This window comes from Phoca vitulina, unplaced genomic scaffold (genome assembly GCF_004348235.1).
Source record: "Phoca vitulina isolate PV1807 unplaced genomic scaffold, GSC_HSeal_1.0 scaffold6, whole genome shotgun sequence".
Taxonomy (NCBI): Eukaryota; Metazoa; Chordata; class Mammalia; order Carnivora; family Phocidae; genus Phoca; species Phoca vitulina.
The window spans coordinates 5,376,416-5,390,719 of record NW_022589709.1 but is presented as its reverse complement, the minus strand read 5'-3'; the positions used below and the strand labels follow the sequence as shown (position 1 = coordinate 5,390,719).

At 40.2% G+C, this 14,304-nt stretch overlaps 1 protein-coding gene across 4 annotated transcripts in view; it reads right to left on the bottom strand.

The window, feature by feature from the left end:
• Positions 1–14,304, bottom strand: part of TTC1 (tetratricopeptide repeat domain 1) — a 46,382-nt gene that overhangs the window by 13,334 nt on the left and 18,744 nt on the right. For all 4 annotated transcript variants that reach the window (XM_032403639.1, XM_032403640.1, XM_032403641.1 and 1 more), the window contains exons 3-5: positions 10,749–10,809; positions 9,180–9,292; positions 3,472–3,508 (exon numbers count right to left, since the gene is read on the bottom strand). In XM_032403639.1, the coding sequence (XP_032259530.1) occupies positions 3,472–3,508; positions 9,180–9,292; positions 10,749–10,809 (211 nt within the window). The remainder of the gene's footprint in view (positions 1–3,471; positions 3,509–9,179; positions 9,293–10,748; positions 10,810–14,304) is intronic.

The window sequence follows — 14,304 nt, the reverse complement described above, 5'->3', positions numbered from 1 at the left end:
TGCAGAGCTATATAGAAAAATGAAACAAGGTAAGTAAATGCAAGTGAAAGGGGAAATAAGGTAACTTCAGACAGCAGTCGAAGACTATGAAAAGGGAATATCTGAGGGAGGCCAGCCATTTGAAAGGAGAAGTGTACCAGGAAGAGGGACCAACAAGAGTAAAGGCTCCAAAACAATAACAACCTTGGCATATTAGTGACTGGGCTCGGGGATAGGGAACGGGTCAGGCTGAAGATATGGGCAAGGACCAGAGCGTGGAGGCCTTGCTGGCCAGGGAAAGGAGCGTACACTTTTTCCAAGTGTGACGAGAAGGCACGGGAACGGCTGCCAGCAGACTAAAGACATCATCTGATTTAGAGCTTTAAAGGACTCCTCGGGCCGCAGTGTGGAGGGCAAGAATGAAAGCAGTGAGGTGGCTGGCAGCCTACTGCAGTGGTCCGGATGACAGAGACTGCTGGCTAAGCTGGTTGTTGTGGAGAGGGAGAGAAAAGGCCACATTAAATATATGTCTTTGAACTAGAGCCCAGAGGACTTGCTAATTAACTATGTGGAATGAAAGAAACAGAATAAGCAAGTGAATGGATGGTAATGCATTTATAAGAATGAAAAAACCGAACTGCAAGTTGTTTGTGGGTATGTGGGTGAGGGGACTGGGGAGGCCCCAGTCTGTTCTGGGCACCTTAAATCTTCAATGCTTACCAGACATCCAAGAATCTTGAGATGTCAAGTTTGCAATGGGATACAGGGGGTCCAGACAACAGGAAAGAGCTGAAGATATAAACTGTAGATGGCATTTAGCATTTCAGAACTGGATGAGATCATACAAGGAAAATTTATAGAGGGAAAAAAAGAAGAGGGCTCTATGTGGGACTAAGATCTAGCGACTTTAAAAATGTCAAGGCTGACATAGAAGCCAGCAAAACAGAGTAAGGAATAGCCAATGAAACAAGAAAAAAAATGAGGAATGATACACTGTATTAAATGCTTTGGGGAGATGAGTAAAGAGAGGATAGAGAAGCCACTATTGAGTTGAGCAAGATGAAGTGGTGGGTGATGTTTACAAGATGAGTTTCCAGTGGCACGGAAAAGAAGCCTAGTGGATGTGGAATGAGGAGAGAATGGGAGAAGACAAAGTAGACACAGCAAGTATAGATTACTGTTGTGATGAAGAGGATCAGAGAAATGGTACAGTAGTTTTGGGGGGGGGGAGGATACTGGTTCAGGAGAAGGTTTTCTGAAGGAACCCAAATCCTTAACATTTCAACTTTACATGCAGTCAACCTCCCCTTAGTCTGGTACATCGTATTCTCTTAAAATATCCCCAACTGCAATATCATAATATCCATAGGAAAAGTTCTCCAGTGACTTCTATTACATCTTTTAAAAAACTCAACCCCTAATTTACATTTTCACCCAGATACTGCCTCCTTTTCAACTAGTGGATAATTTCTAACAATGCAAATATATATTGAAGAGAAAGAACTTGTCCCAAGATCACTTTATAAAAACCTCTAAAATCAACATAGCATCCTAAACATGTGATTTTCTTTCCCAATCCATATGAAGAGAATGAACTTTAACTTTATGCCAAAGCTGAAGAGTCTAAGGTGAGTGGTATTAAATATTATTCCATTAAATATTATTCCATGGAGTGCTAACGAGCTCCAATATGACCTCAGGAAGATGCTGTTAAGTCCTCTGAAGGTTTGTGAACTGTGTCTGGAGTACTGGAGTGAGGGGGGAAGGGACCTTAATACAAATAAACCATACTACTGTCAATGATTTTGCCTGTGGGTACAAGGTACGCAGCCCATAATGACTATGTATAAGCACATGAGTATTGGTTTAAGCAAATCCCAAAACCAACCTCGAAAACACTTTCCTCCACTTCCTCTCATTTTCTGGGCAAGGCTCCTACACTTGGGGGTACAGCTGGAAATGAACTATGTTTCCTAGTGTATGCCTTGGTAATCAGGCTTACAAGGCATTTTCTCATGATTTGGTTACAGAAAAAGAGGTCTGAACATCAGTAACTTGTTCCTAATTTAAACTCGAGCCTAATTTAAACTTGAGCCACACGTCTCACATAAATTAAGGTTAAACACCTTCCTCCAAACAAAATAGCACATTCAGAATTACTTCCAGCCCAACATATAATAGATCAAAAGTACTTTGCTAGATTCAAAGGTACTAACAGTTTCATTCAGATACCAAGAAATACCAACTATAAAGAAAGCAAGCCAACAGAGGTGATTAATTAATGTAAAGAAAAAAAAAAAGGAGAGGAATTCATGCTGAGCAGGAGTAGGACCAGATAACATACAAGGTTCTTTTTAACTCTTCAATTCTGGGAAAATATTATCCAAAGATGGAAGAGTAGTAGGATGCAAGGAAAAGTGATTATGTGTGTTCTCCAAAACCAAGCTGGGCAGAAAGGCAAGACAATGATCTGGCCTATCAGGAAATCTCTGGATAAAAACCAAAACCAAGCAACCAACCAACCAAAACCCCAAAAGAGATCCTACAGCTGGGAGCGTCTCTCTAAGTTGGTGGGATGAAAAGACCATAATGGAACTCAGGTATCAGAGAGCAAAGTCTCGGTTCATTGTGTGGAACCTGAAAAGGGAATTAAAATGATGACAAGTGGGTCTGGAAGAATTACTGCACGTGAAGAGAGTACCAATTCCCTAACAGAAGCTGCCCCTCCCCACGGCTACACCCCCCCCCAAACACACGGATCCAGATGCCCTAGCAGCACCTAAGATCTTCAATTTCAATCCCCAAGGAAAGTAATTTAGACACTACAGGAAGCAAATTCTGTTCCACGAGTTTCTGTTGCCAAGGCAGCTTTGAATTTTTCTTCACATATTTACTAATACAGGATAAACTGAGAGAACTATCCATTCAAACGCATGTTTATGTGACGATGACTACTACACAGCACCTCTAAGAAGGCTGAACTATAAAACTTCTTCTTTAAAAGTCCCAGAGTAAGGGTATACACATATACAAGTACGGCTGACCCTTGAACAATGCGAGGGGGAGGGGGTGTTAGGGGCGCTGACCCCCAACCCCCACGCAGCCAAAAATCTACATATACCTTTGACTCCCCCAAAACTTGATTACTAATAGCCTACTGTTGACCTGAAGCCTTACCAGTAACAGAGAGTTGATTAACACGTACTATGTATGTTCTGTGTATTATATACTGTATTCTTACAGTAATGGAAACTAGAGAAAAGAAAATGTTATTAAGAAAATCATAAGATTTTCTTAAAATATCCCCAACTGTATCCCCACACATTTAGGGTTCTTTGTTGTATTTATTCAGAAAAAAAAAAAAAAATCCATGTATAAGTAGATCCATGCAGTTCAAACCCGTGTTGTTCAAGGGTCAACTACATACATCTATTTGTCCAGCTGAGGTAATGCTCTTGTATGTTAACATATAATAAGACTAAAAAGTTGTACCTTTGTTGCAGTCACTGATGGCCATCTCTTTCTTGTCCTAAAATGAAACATAACATTAATATGTGTCACCCTAGTTCAATCTTAATGGCCCAAAGGCTCAATGACATAAGTTGATCATTAATAACTGCTTATGGAGATGCACAATTGCTCTTTAAAGAAGTCACATGAAAACATGCATGTTACTTCCAAGCTAAAACTCAAAGTATGGTGACAGCTCTGATGTGAAAGCCTCCTAGAAACAAATTATTCAAGGAGTTTCTTCCTAACATCTTTAAAGACTACTGCAATTGACCTATTATATTTCCAAGGCACTTCACCATTAGAATGCTGATACTGAGGGGCGCCTCGGTGGCTCAGTCGTTAAATGTCTGCCTTCGGCTCAGGTCATAATCCCAGGGTCCTGGGATCGAGCCCCGCATCGGGCTCCCTACTCGGCGGGAAGCCTGCTTCTCCCTCTCCCACTCCCCCTGCTGTGTTCCTGCTCTATCTCTCTGTCAAATAAATAAACTCTTCGAAAAGAAAAAAAAAAGAACGCTGATACTGAGAGAAAGTTATGATCAATAAGCAGGGCAAATGACTGAATATGAGTAACTGTTCATAACTCTTCTCCTTGGCTAGCTGTTATATTATCACACCCAAAGTGGTATCTTCTAGAAAGTATACAGATGGTCCATCATAGACACACAGTGTGGTTTGTCATTAGTTTCCGTTACAAATCTTTTTTTTTTTTTTAAGATTTTATTTATTTAGTTGACAGAGAAAGAGAGAGAGCAAGCAGGGGCAGGAGCAGAGGAAGAGGGAGATAATCTCCAACAGACTCTGAGCTCAGCTCTGAGCCCAAGGCAGGGCTCAATCCCAGGACCCTGAAATTATGACCTGAGCTGAAACCAAGAGATGGATGCTTAAATGACTGAAGCACCTAGGCACTCCTTGGTTATAAATCTTAATTTATCCATTGATAAAACAAAAATAGAAAACAATTCATGAAATAAGATATCTAATTTACCTTGCTCAATCTAGAAGCACGGCACAGGGAGGAGAACACTGGATGTCTAAAGAACTAGATTGTAATTCCAGCTCTGACACTAACTTGCTATTTGGCCCCTCAAGCTCTAAAATGTCTATTTTCCCCAAATTAGAAGTATTCTACAATATTACAGAAATGTTAATTCAAATAAATGTTCAACAGGGGTGCCTGGGTGCCTCAGTCGGTTGAGCATCCAACTACTGACTTCGGCTCAGGTCATGATCTCAGGGTCGTGAGATTGAGCCCTGCATTGGGCTTCATGCTCAGCAGGAGATCTACTCTTTGTGCTTTGGATATAAATAGCCATATTTAAACAAGGGGTATTGTTTTTTGCTCTGCCCCACCCCTCACATGCGTACACATACGCTAATAAATAAATTTTTTTTTTTTTAAAGATTTTATTTATTTATTTGACAGAGAGAGAGACAGTGAAAGAGGGAACACAAGCAGGGGGAGTGGGAGAGGGAGAAGCAGGCTTCCTGCCGAGCAGGGAGCCCAATGCAGGGCTCAATCCCAGGACCCCGGGATCATGCCCTGAGCTGAAGGAAGACGCTTGACGACTGAGCCACCCAGGCGCCCCATAAATAAATAAATCTTAAAAAAAAAGAAAAAGAAAAAGAATAAATGTTCAATACTTCCCATAATGGCTACTGTAGAAAATACTAAATATTTTGAACAGTATTTTAGAGCAATGTCTATCAAACTGAGTTTCAGAATTCAGTCAAAATTTCAGGATGGGGAGTGACTATCATAATGAGTACAGGATTTCCTTTTGGGGTCATGAAAAAGTTCTGGAACCAGATAGTGGTGATGCCTGCATAATATTGTGAACATATTTAATGGTACTGAATTGTATAGTTTAAAACAGTTAAAATGGTGAATTTTAGGTCATTTGCATTTTACCCATAACAAACAAAAAAGGTTCCAGAGTCATCTGGGAGGCACTAACTATATACCTCTTCCAATGTTCATCATTACCAATTCACATATTAAAAGCTCTATGAAGTCCTGTAGTAAAGAAATCTGTATAACTTTGGGTAAGTCAGTATTTTCCCAATTTACCATATTTCTATAAATCTAAGACACACAATTTCATATTTTAAAGTTTCTGAAATAGGAGTAAATCTTTACAACTTATCTGTACACTTGTGGTGGTATTCTTTGTGCCCCTAAGAGAGCACTAAGTTGCAGTGCATCTTATCAATAATCAGCCTCTGCAGATCAAGGAATTACGGTATTTTACTGCGGAATCCTTTGTTTGAGGTCATAGTCTACTAACCCCTCAGGTATTATCTGCTGCTAAGAGTGTTAGTCTCCAAAGTGCCATGTATAAAAAAAATCAGAACCTATTTACCATCCTTTCATAACTTACATAAGATACACACACCACAATGTATATAAGATATAAGGACAGTTTTAAAAACTTAGGGTCTATACTTTTAGGGCTCTGTCTGCTCTCGTATAGCCAAGCTTAGAGCAGAAACTCTGCCCTAACTCCAGTTTGCCTTTTCTCCCCAGATGTGAAACGTAAAGTTTGGTCAGGGTCACTCAGTCAGGGCTGCTGAGCCTGCATGTGCCTTTCAGAAATTTTTCTTAAAGCAGTTAACCCACCACTTCTTGAAAAACTCAGAATATGCTCCTTAAATCACTTCAGTGCTTTAATCCTGGAAGTTTTTATGTCTCTAACTATAGAGTCTTCTTAAAATATTAAGAGTACAATTTAAAAGAATAAAACAAAACAAAACATGCACCAACAAACCTATCCTTCGTATAGGAAACAGTCACAGAACAATTCTCTTCTGAGTTCTCCTCAGATGTGACAGACAAAAGACCAGCAAGACCATATACATTTTCCTAATTTAAGAACTGGTCGATTACGCTAGCTCAACCCAATCAATAACTTGTCAACTGTGGAAACAAAGAATTCCAAATCCCAGGAGCCAAATGGGCCTTTTCCTGAAATTGAAGATATCCTTGATCTCATTTCATAATGTCAGTTTCCAGTTTGAGAATGTGACAAGATGTCTTCAAGAAGCAAAAGCAAAAGGTAAGATTTTTTCCAACTAAGTGTGAATTCAGATCAGTGGTAGAATATGTTAATGAATATTGTTCTATGTAAACTTAAAACAATTGTTTTCTTTTTTTTTTTTAAAGATTGTATTTATTTGACAGAGCCAGCGAGCCAGAGAGCACAAGCAGGGAAATGGCAGAGGGAGAGGGAGGAGCAGGCTCCCCGCTGAGTGGGGATTGATCCCAGGACCCTGGCATCATGACACGAGCTGATGGAAGATGCTTAACCGATTTAGCTACCCAGGCGCCCCTGTTTTATTTCTTCTAACACAAAATGTGTTTGTATATTCTAGAATTATTTCTTCTCGCATTCCATATGAATCACTCTAAAAATACTTCACCTTAGAAACTGTATCCAATAATAAAACATACAAGTTTAGACATACAAACAAACAAAAAAAACAAACCCTTTCCTCATGTCCAATTATTCAAGTATTCTCCATCCCACCCCTTTAAAAAAAAACCTAGTCATCAAAAGTGACTTTGGTAGAGGCACTTGAGAATTTCAGGCAACTACAGAGAGTGATATAAATACCTGATATAAACAAACAAAAAAACCACTTAACCCAATCTTGACCTTGCTTTTTTTTTTTTTTAAGATTTTTATTTATTTATTTGACAGAGAGACACAGCCAGAGAGGGAACACAAGCAGGGGGAGTGGGAGAGGGAGAGGGAGAAGCAGGCTTCCTGTGGAGCAGGGAGCCCAATGCGGGGCTTGATCCCAGAACCCGATCCCAGGCTCGATCCCATGACCCAGGGATCATGACCTGAGCCGAAGGCAGACGCTTAACGACTGAGCCACCCAGGTGCCCTTGACCTTGCTTTGTGGCTGCTTAAAGGTATGCTAAATAAACTACTCTTTGTCCTTTGGATATAAATAGCCATATTTAAACAAGCGGTAATTTTTCCCCCCAAAACTTTCACATCATTTCAATCCATTGAAATTGACTATGTTGACTAAATAGGACTATGTTGACTAAGTAGACAAATCAACAACAAACTTTTATTTTTATTTATTTCAAAAAAATATTTTGAGAGAGAGAGAGAGAGACAGGGTGCCCATGGGCAAGCACAGGAAGGGGTGAGGGTGGGCATGGCAGAGGGAGAAGCAGGCTCCCCACTGAGCTGGGAGCCCAATGTGGTGCTCAATCCCAGTAAATAAGGTTAAGGTATAGGCAGGGAGAAGTAGGGGGCCCCTGGCTGGGCTCTGAAACTATTCCCGGCAGGCAGAAGTGCTAAGCCAGAGTGAACAAGGAATAAGGAAACCCGACCACCTGGCCTCCGATGTTAGGGAGTACTTTTCTTTGGTGGCTACACTGCATCATAGAAAATGGCCAAACCTCAAAGAATTAAGTCATTAAGGACGCTATCAATAGTCCATGCTCAAACCAAGATGGCACAAGAAGCTCAAGGCCACAAGCTTCCTGGTCAGTTCTCAATAAAAGACTGCCACTAAAAGCCCTCAGTAGCAACCCTGTCAGGACCCCTCTCCCTCTAGAGAGCTTCTTCTTTGCTTTCTGCTCTCACCTTCACTTAATAAACTTTCACTTCACTTCACCCTTTTGTGTCCGCGAGATTCATTCTTTGACTCCATGAGACAAGAACACTGCGATCCTCTAACACCAGGACCCTGAGATCATGACCTAAGCCCAAGGCAGACACTTAACCAACTGAGCCACCCAGGTGCCCCCAAACCTAACTTTTAGTACCAACATGGTACAAAACCAATACAACCGCACATTAGCCTCCATTAACTCTGTTATACTCGGTTCTCAATCCTTTGGAAATACAAAATGCTCTTGAACTTTCCCTGACACCTATTTTACATTTAGGGGCACCTCTCATCCCAACTGTTGGACATTTCTCCCTGTGTCCACACTTTCGACAGAGAATCAGAATCCTAGCAATAAGCATTTCAAATCCAGAGTTTTAATCGGTGTTTCCCTCTCCCTTTGAATCTTTATCGAGAATTCCAGAGACTTAAAATAAGCAGCTGCAGCTATTCTAGAACATGCACTACTTGGCTTTTTGCTTCATTAACCTGCCCTAGTTTGGTGGAGACTCTGTCAGCCTTCCTCCCATGAAAATGTTCAATCAGCGACTCTAATAAAGAATGTTCGCAGTAATCTGACTCAGATTTTTTTTTTAAAGATTTTATTTATTTCTTTGACAGAGAGAGAGACAGCGAGAGAGGGAACACAAGCAGGGGGGTAGTGGGAGAGGGAGAAGCAGGCTTCCCGCGGAGCAGGGAGCCCGATGTGGGACTCGATCCCAGGACCCTGGGATCATGACCTGAGCCGAAGGCAGATGCTTAACGACTGAGCCACCCAGGCGCCCCGACTCAGGTTTTTCAAAATACTTTTCTATCTTTCCTATGCCCTTTACATCAGGGAAATACATGCGCAGGAAAAGGGAGGCAGCAACTTTAAGCCCCTTTTCTTTTTTTAAAGGATTTTATTTTTAATGAATCTCTATACTCAACATGGGGCTCAAACTCACAACCCCAAGATCAAGAGTCGCAGCCCCTCTGCTAGTTTGAAACAGAAGCTACCCTATGAAAACACTGCAAGTTCATGTGCTTCTTAAAAAGAAAAGCTCAAAGATACATACCTGTTTCGTCCTTGCAGCAGCTCTATTTGAAAACAGAATAGACCTGTCTTTCTGGAAGCAGGATGGGCACATCTGAAGGGCTTGACTATAAGAACTCTCAGCTTCTATATAATCTGAGGATAAGGTAAAAGATGAAAGGTCATTATGATTTTATTCCCTGTATTTATGTATTCCACAGTATCTCAGAATGCACAGCTTTCCATTCACAGAACAAAGGTCTCAAGTAGAATGTTCTGTATGTTTAACTTTCATTTGGCTTATCAATTTAGTAAGGAATAATGAAAGAGGATTAGAGAACTGGACAGATGAAAGAAACTAAAGTCTAGGATTAATGGCTTAGGATAAAGACAAAAATTCTACATATGTATTTTCATTAAAGATATTATGCTTTCATGGAGTCAACCTGGCCAAAACTGCTTCCCTGAAATGTCTGGAGAGACATTTTATGGAGCTAAGAGCAACAATGTAAAAATCAGTGGTTGACTAAACACCTTAAAAGAGAAAATGGTGATAAATTTACTCATTGCCACACACAGAATTATGGTCAGGGCACTAAAAGAAAATTGCCTGTTCACTCCTTTCTCAGGTTTGAAATATTTAACAATAAAATACAAGAGATACGCTTTCAAAATCAGAACCATTAGTACGTAGGAAAAAAAAGTGATTGCTAAACCAGATATAAGAAAAAAATTTTAAATCTAAAAAATAACTAGGGGAAAATGTTACTACTTCTAGTTTTCTAAAGCATATACATTTTGATATATTTCTTTTTTTTTTTTTTTAAGATTTTATATATTTGTCAGAGAGAGAGAGCACAAGCGGGGAGGGGGGCAGGCAGAGGGAGAAGCAGGGTCCCCGCTGAGCTAGGAGCCTGATGTGGGACTCGATCCCAGGACCCCAGGATCATGACCTGAGCTGAAGGCAGAGGCTTAACTGACTGAGCCACCCAGGCGTCCCAATTTTGATATTTTTCTAAAGCATATACACTTTACATGTGATAGAAGGCTATTATAAGATCAAACAGTTCCCCCAAATTAACTGAATGAACTCAAATTATTCCTAAGCAAATGTTAAGAAACACAGAAGAACATGGAGAACATCTCTCTACTTAAGGCAGCCGAAGAAAAAGGTACATGAAAGACCAAAGTACAAGCAAAATACTTTCCTAGGCCATGTTGGAACCACTGGGCCAGTTTTTACAGCATTGTTGCAAGTAAGTAAGGGGGACCCTGCTTTTACATCAATGAGGCAAACAGCCTTTTAACATTCCAGGTTAGTTTTCCAAAGCATCAGCTGAGAAGTCTGCCCTCCTACCTTCTGGTTCTATAGTGGATTACAGAAAAGAAAAAGTATGCCCGTGCCAAGAGACACATGGTAATTGGTCACCGTCAGGTGAGAATGATCTGGACCTGGTGAAAAATCAAATTCCAAGGTGTTGGGAATCAACAATGTACTGTGAGCAGTTTAGGTTTGCTAGTTGTTTCCAAATGTTTCTGGTGTTTCTTCACACTCCAAGACAGCACGAGGAATCAAGATGACCAGACATCAGTGCTGAGACAGGTGCCTTACCTCCTCTCTTAAACTGCACATTTCCCTCCTCCTTTAGTCTAGTGCTCTCTTCTCTTCTCTTCTGCAAGAGATCCGACAATTACATCATTTCCCACAATATATTATAAGTGAATAAAAAGGTTAACTTTCATTAGGCTACTTAACATGCAGCAACTTGACTTTTGTTTTTTTCAACTTGACCTTTGAGAACTGGGTCAGTTTTATCTAAATCTCAAACAGATATAGAGAAACACGTGGCCATCTGGCTCATCCCATGCCTGAGATTTAAAACACAAAACCTAGGTTCCCTATGTTTATATCTTTTCCAAGGAATAGCAATTCAGGTATCACTTAATTTCTATTTACTCAAAATGAAACTAAACACCATGCCCACTGGCATGTATGCCACCATAAATTCAAATTCTGAATCTGCTACTTATTTAATGAATGATCTTGGGGTGCCTGGGTGGCTCAGTCGTTAAGCATCTGCATTCGGCTCAGGTCATGATCCCAGGGTCCCGGGATCGAGCCCCACATCGGGCTCCCTGCTCCGCGGGAAGCCTGCTTCTCCCTCTCCCACTTCCCCTGCTTGTGCTCCCTCTCTTGCTATCTCTCTCTCTGCCAAATAAATAAATAAAATCTTTAAAAAAAATAAATGAATGATCTTGGACAAGTTCCAGATCTTTCTAAGCCTTGGTTATTTTTATCTAAAATACGAGGTTTTATAGTTTTATGGACTAATGTGATAATATACGTAGAGCTCCTAATACAGTGCCTGGTAAATAAGGGCTCAAGAAATATGAGCTATTACTTTTCTGTAAAAAAAAAAAAAAAAAAAAAAAGAAGTGGTTTCTGTGGTTTCTGTGATGCAGAAGCTGGCCAGGGCGCTGGCAGAGCGCACCACAGGGAGCAAACTTCACCTGCAGGGTCAGGGCAGGCTACTCCTGGGAGGTTTGAAGAAAGCCAGATACGTCTCTAGTTTCTGAGCTGCTTCTAACAACTCAGACATTCACACAGATGGCCAAACACCCATCATACTCAAAGGCAGGCAGAATGAATGTTATTCTGCAGAGCCAAGATGGCACATGCCGAGTCCCTGTGTGCTCTCAGCCCTGAATGTCTTAGCAATACGGTCGGCACGAGCAGAACTGGCACAAGTGACTGCCTGCCTCCTTTTGAAAGAGCTTCAAAAAAAGAGAGAGAGAGAGAGAATCCAAAAATCTCTACCTTCATTCTTGAAGCTTCTGACTAAATGAAAACTAAAGGAAGGAAATATAGTTAGCAGGGTATTTCATGCACAGGAGAAGCCTGGAGCCTAAATAACTGGTACTCTTAAGATTAGGAACCAAAGTAAAAATACTATGTCTCCGTAGATTTGTAAATATGCTGGCGAGACAAGGGTGTTTCCCGAGTGCCTCATTACCATACTCTAGATGAGGAATCTCAGTGAAGAAACTAAAAGGCAGGTATAAAATGAATCTCATTTTTATGGTATCTACTATGTGCCAGATGTACAGCAAACACAGGAATTCATTTTTATTTACTTTTTCATTTTTATTTTTTAGATAATGGGCTATTCTAAAGGAATACAAAAAAATAACATGGGTGGTGGTGATGGGAATCAAAATATAAGAACGTAGTCACATTTACGTAGTACTATTTAGGACAGAGGTGCTTGGATCATAATGTTCTATGCTATCAGGATTTCTGGATGCAAGCAAAAAGACTGTATTTTAGGTAAAAAAAAAATTTAGAGGATCGACTCACTGGAAAGATACTGGGGCTCACAGAATCACTGGGAGGCCTAAAACACAGGCTAAGAAAAAGGGCAGCACTCAAGGCAACTCTGTTAAGTCAAGAAGCAAGAAAGCATTAATTATCTTTTAGTGGAAGAATCTGGCCAAGACAGGACTGCAATAGTAGCAAATAAATTCTAACTATTTCCTTTTCTTTGCCCCAGTCAAGATTCAAAGTCTTGGTTACAAGCATCCAATGAGGGCGCCTGGGTGTCAGACTGAGAAAGACTAATACCATATGATTTCACTCATAAGTGGAACCTAAACAAACAAAAACAAATGAATAAACAAACAAAAAGCAGAATCAGACCTATAAATACAGAGAACAAATTGACAGCTGCCAGCAGGGAGGGGGCTGGGGGTTGGGCAAAATGAGTGAAGGGGAGAGGAAAATACAGGCTTTCAGTTACAGAATGCGTAAGTCATGGGAATAAAAGGCACAGCATAAGGAATATAGTCAATGATAGTATAATAGTGATATATGGAGACAGATGGGAGCCACACTTGCGGTGAACATAGCATAACATATAACCATGTTGCATCACTATGTGTACACCGGAAACTAACGCAACATAGTATGTCAACTAGACTCAAATAAAAAAAGTGATTTTAACCCCAAATAGCCAAAGCAACCCTGACAAAGAAGAACAAACCTGGAGGCCCCAAGGTGCCTGATTTCAAACTACATTACAAAGCTATAGTAATTAAAATAGTGTGATATTAGCATAAAAACTGATGCATAGATCAATGGAACAGAATAGAGAGGCCAGAAATAAACCCATGCATGTGCCATCAATTAATTTATGATAAAAGAGCCGAGAATATACAATGGGGAAAGAACAATCTCTTCAATAGATGGTGCTGGGAAAACTGGACAGCCACACTGTAAAAGCAACTGGACCACTGTCTCATACTGTACACAAAAATTAACTCAAAATGGATTAAAGACTTTAACATAAGAGCTGAAACCATAAAAAATTCTAGAAGAACACATAGGCAGTAAGCTCCTTGACCGGTCTTGTTGATGATTTTCTGAACCTGACACCAAAAGCAAAGGCAACAAAAGCAAAAATAAACACATGGAGCCACATCAAACTGAAATCTTCTGCACAGCAAAGGAAACCATCAACAAAATGAAAAGGCAACCTACTGAATAGGACAAAATATTTGCAAATCATGTACCTGATAAGGGGTATATATAAAGAACTCATACAACTTAACAGCAAAAAAACCAATCTGATTAAAAAATGGGCAGAGGGTGTGAATAGACATTTTTCCAAAGAAGACACAGATGGCCGACGGTTACGTGAAAAGATGTTCAGTATCATTAATCATCAGGGAAGTGCAAATCAAAACCATGATGAAATACCACCGCACACTTGTTAGAATGGTTATTATAAAAAAGACAAGAAATAACAAGTGTTGGTGAGGATGTGGAAAAAAGGGAACCCCTGTGCACTGTTGGTGGGAACGTAAATTGGCACAGTCACTATGGAAAACTGTTTGGAGGTTCCTTAAAAAATTAAATAGGGGTGCCTGGGTGGCTCAGTTGGTTAAACATCCGATTCTTGATCTCAGTTCACGTCTTATTCTTAGGGTCGTTGGGTTCAAGCCCACATTAGACTTCATGCTGGGCATGGAGCCTACTTAAAAAAAAAAAAAAAATTAAAAAAGGAACTACCATATGACCCAGCTTCTGGGTATTTAGCTGAAGAAAATGAAAATACTAATTTGAAAAGATATATGCACCCTTACGCTCACTGCAGCATTATTTACAACAG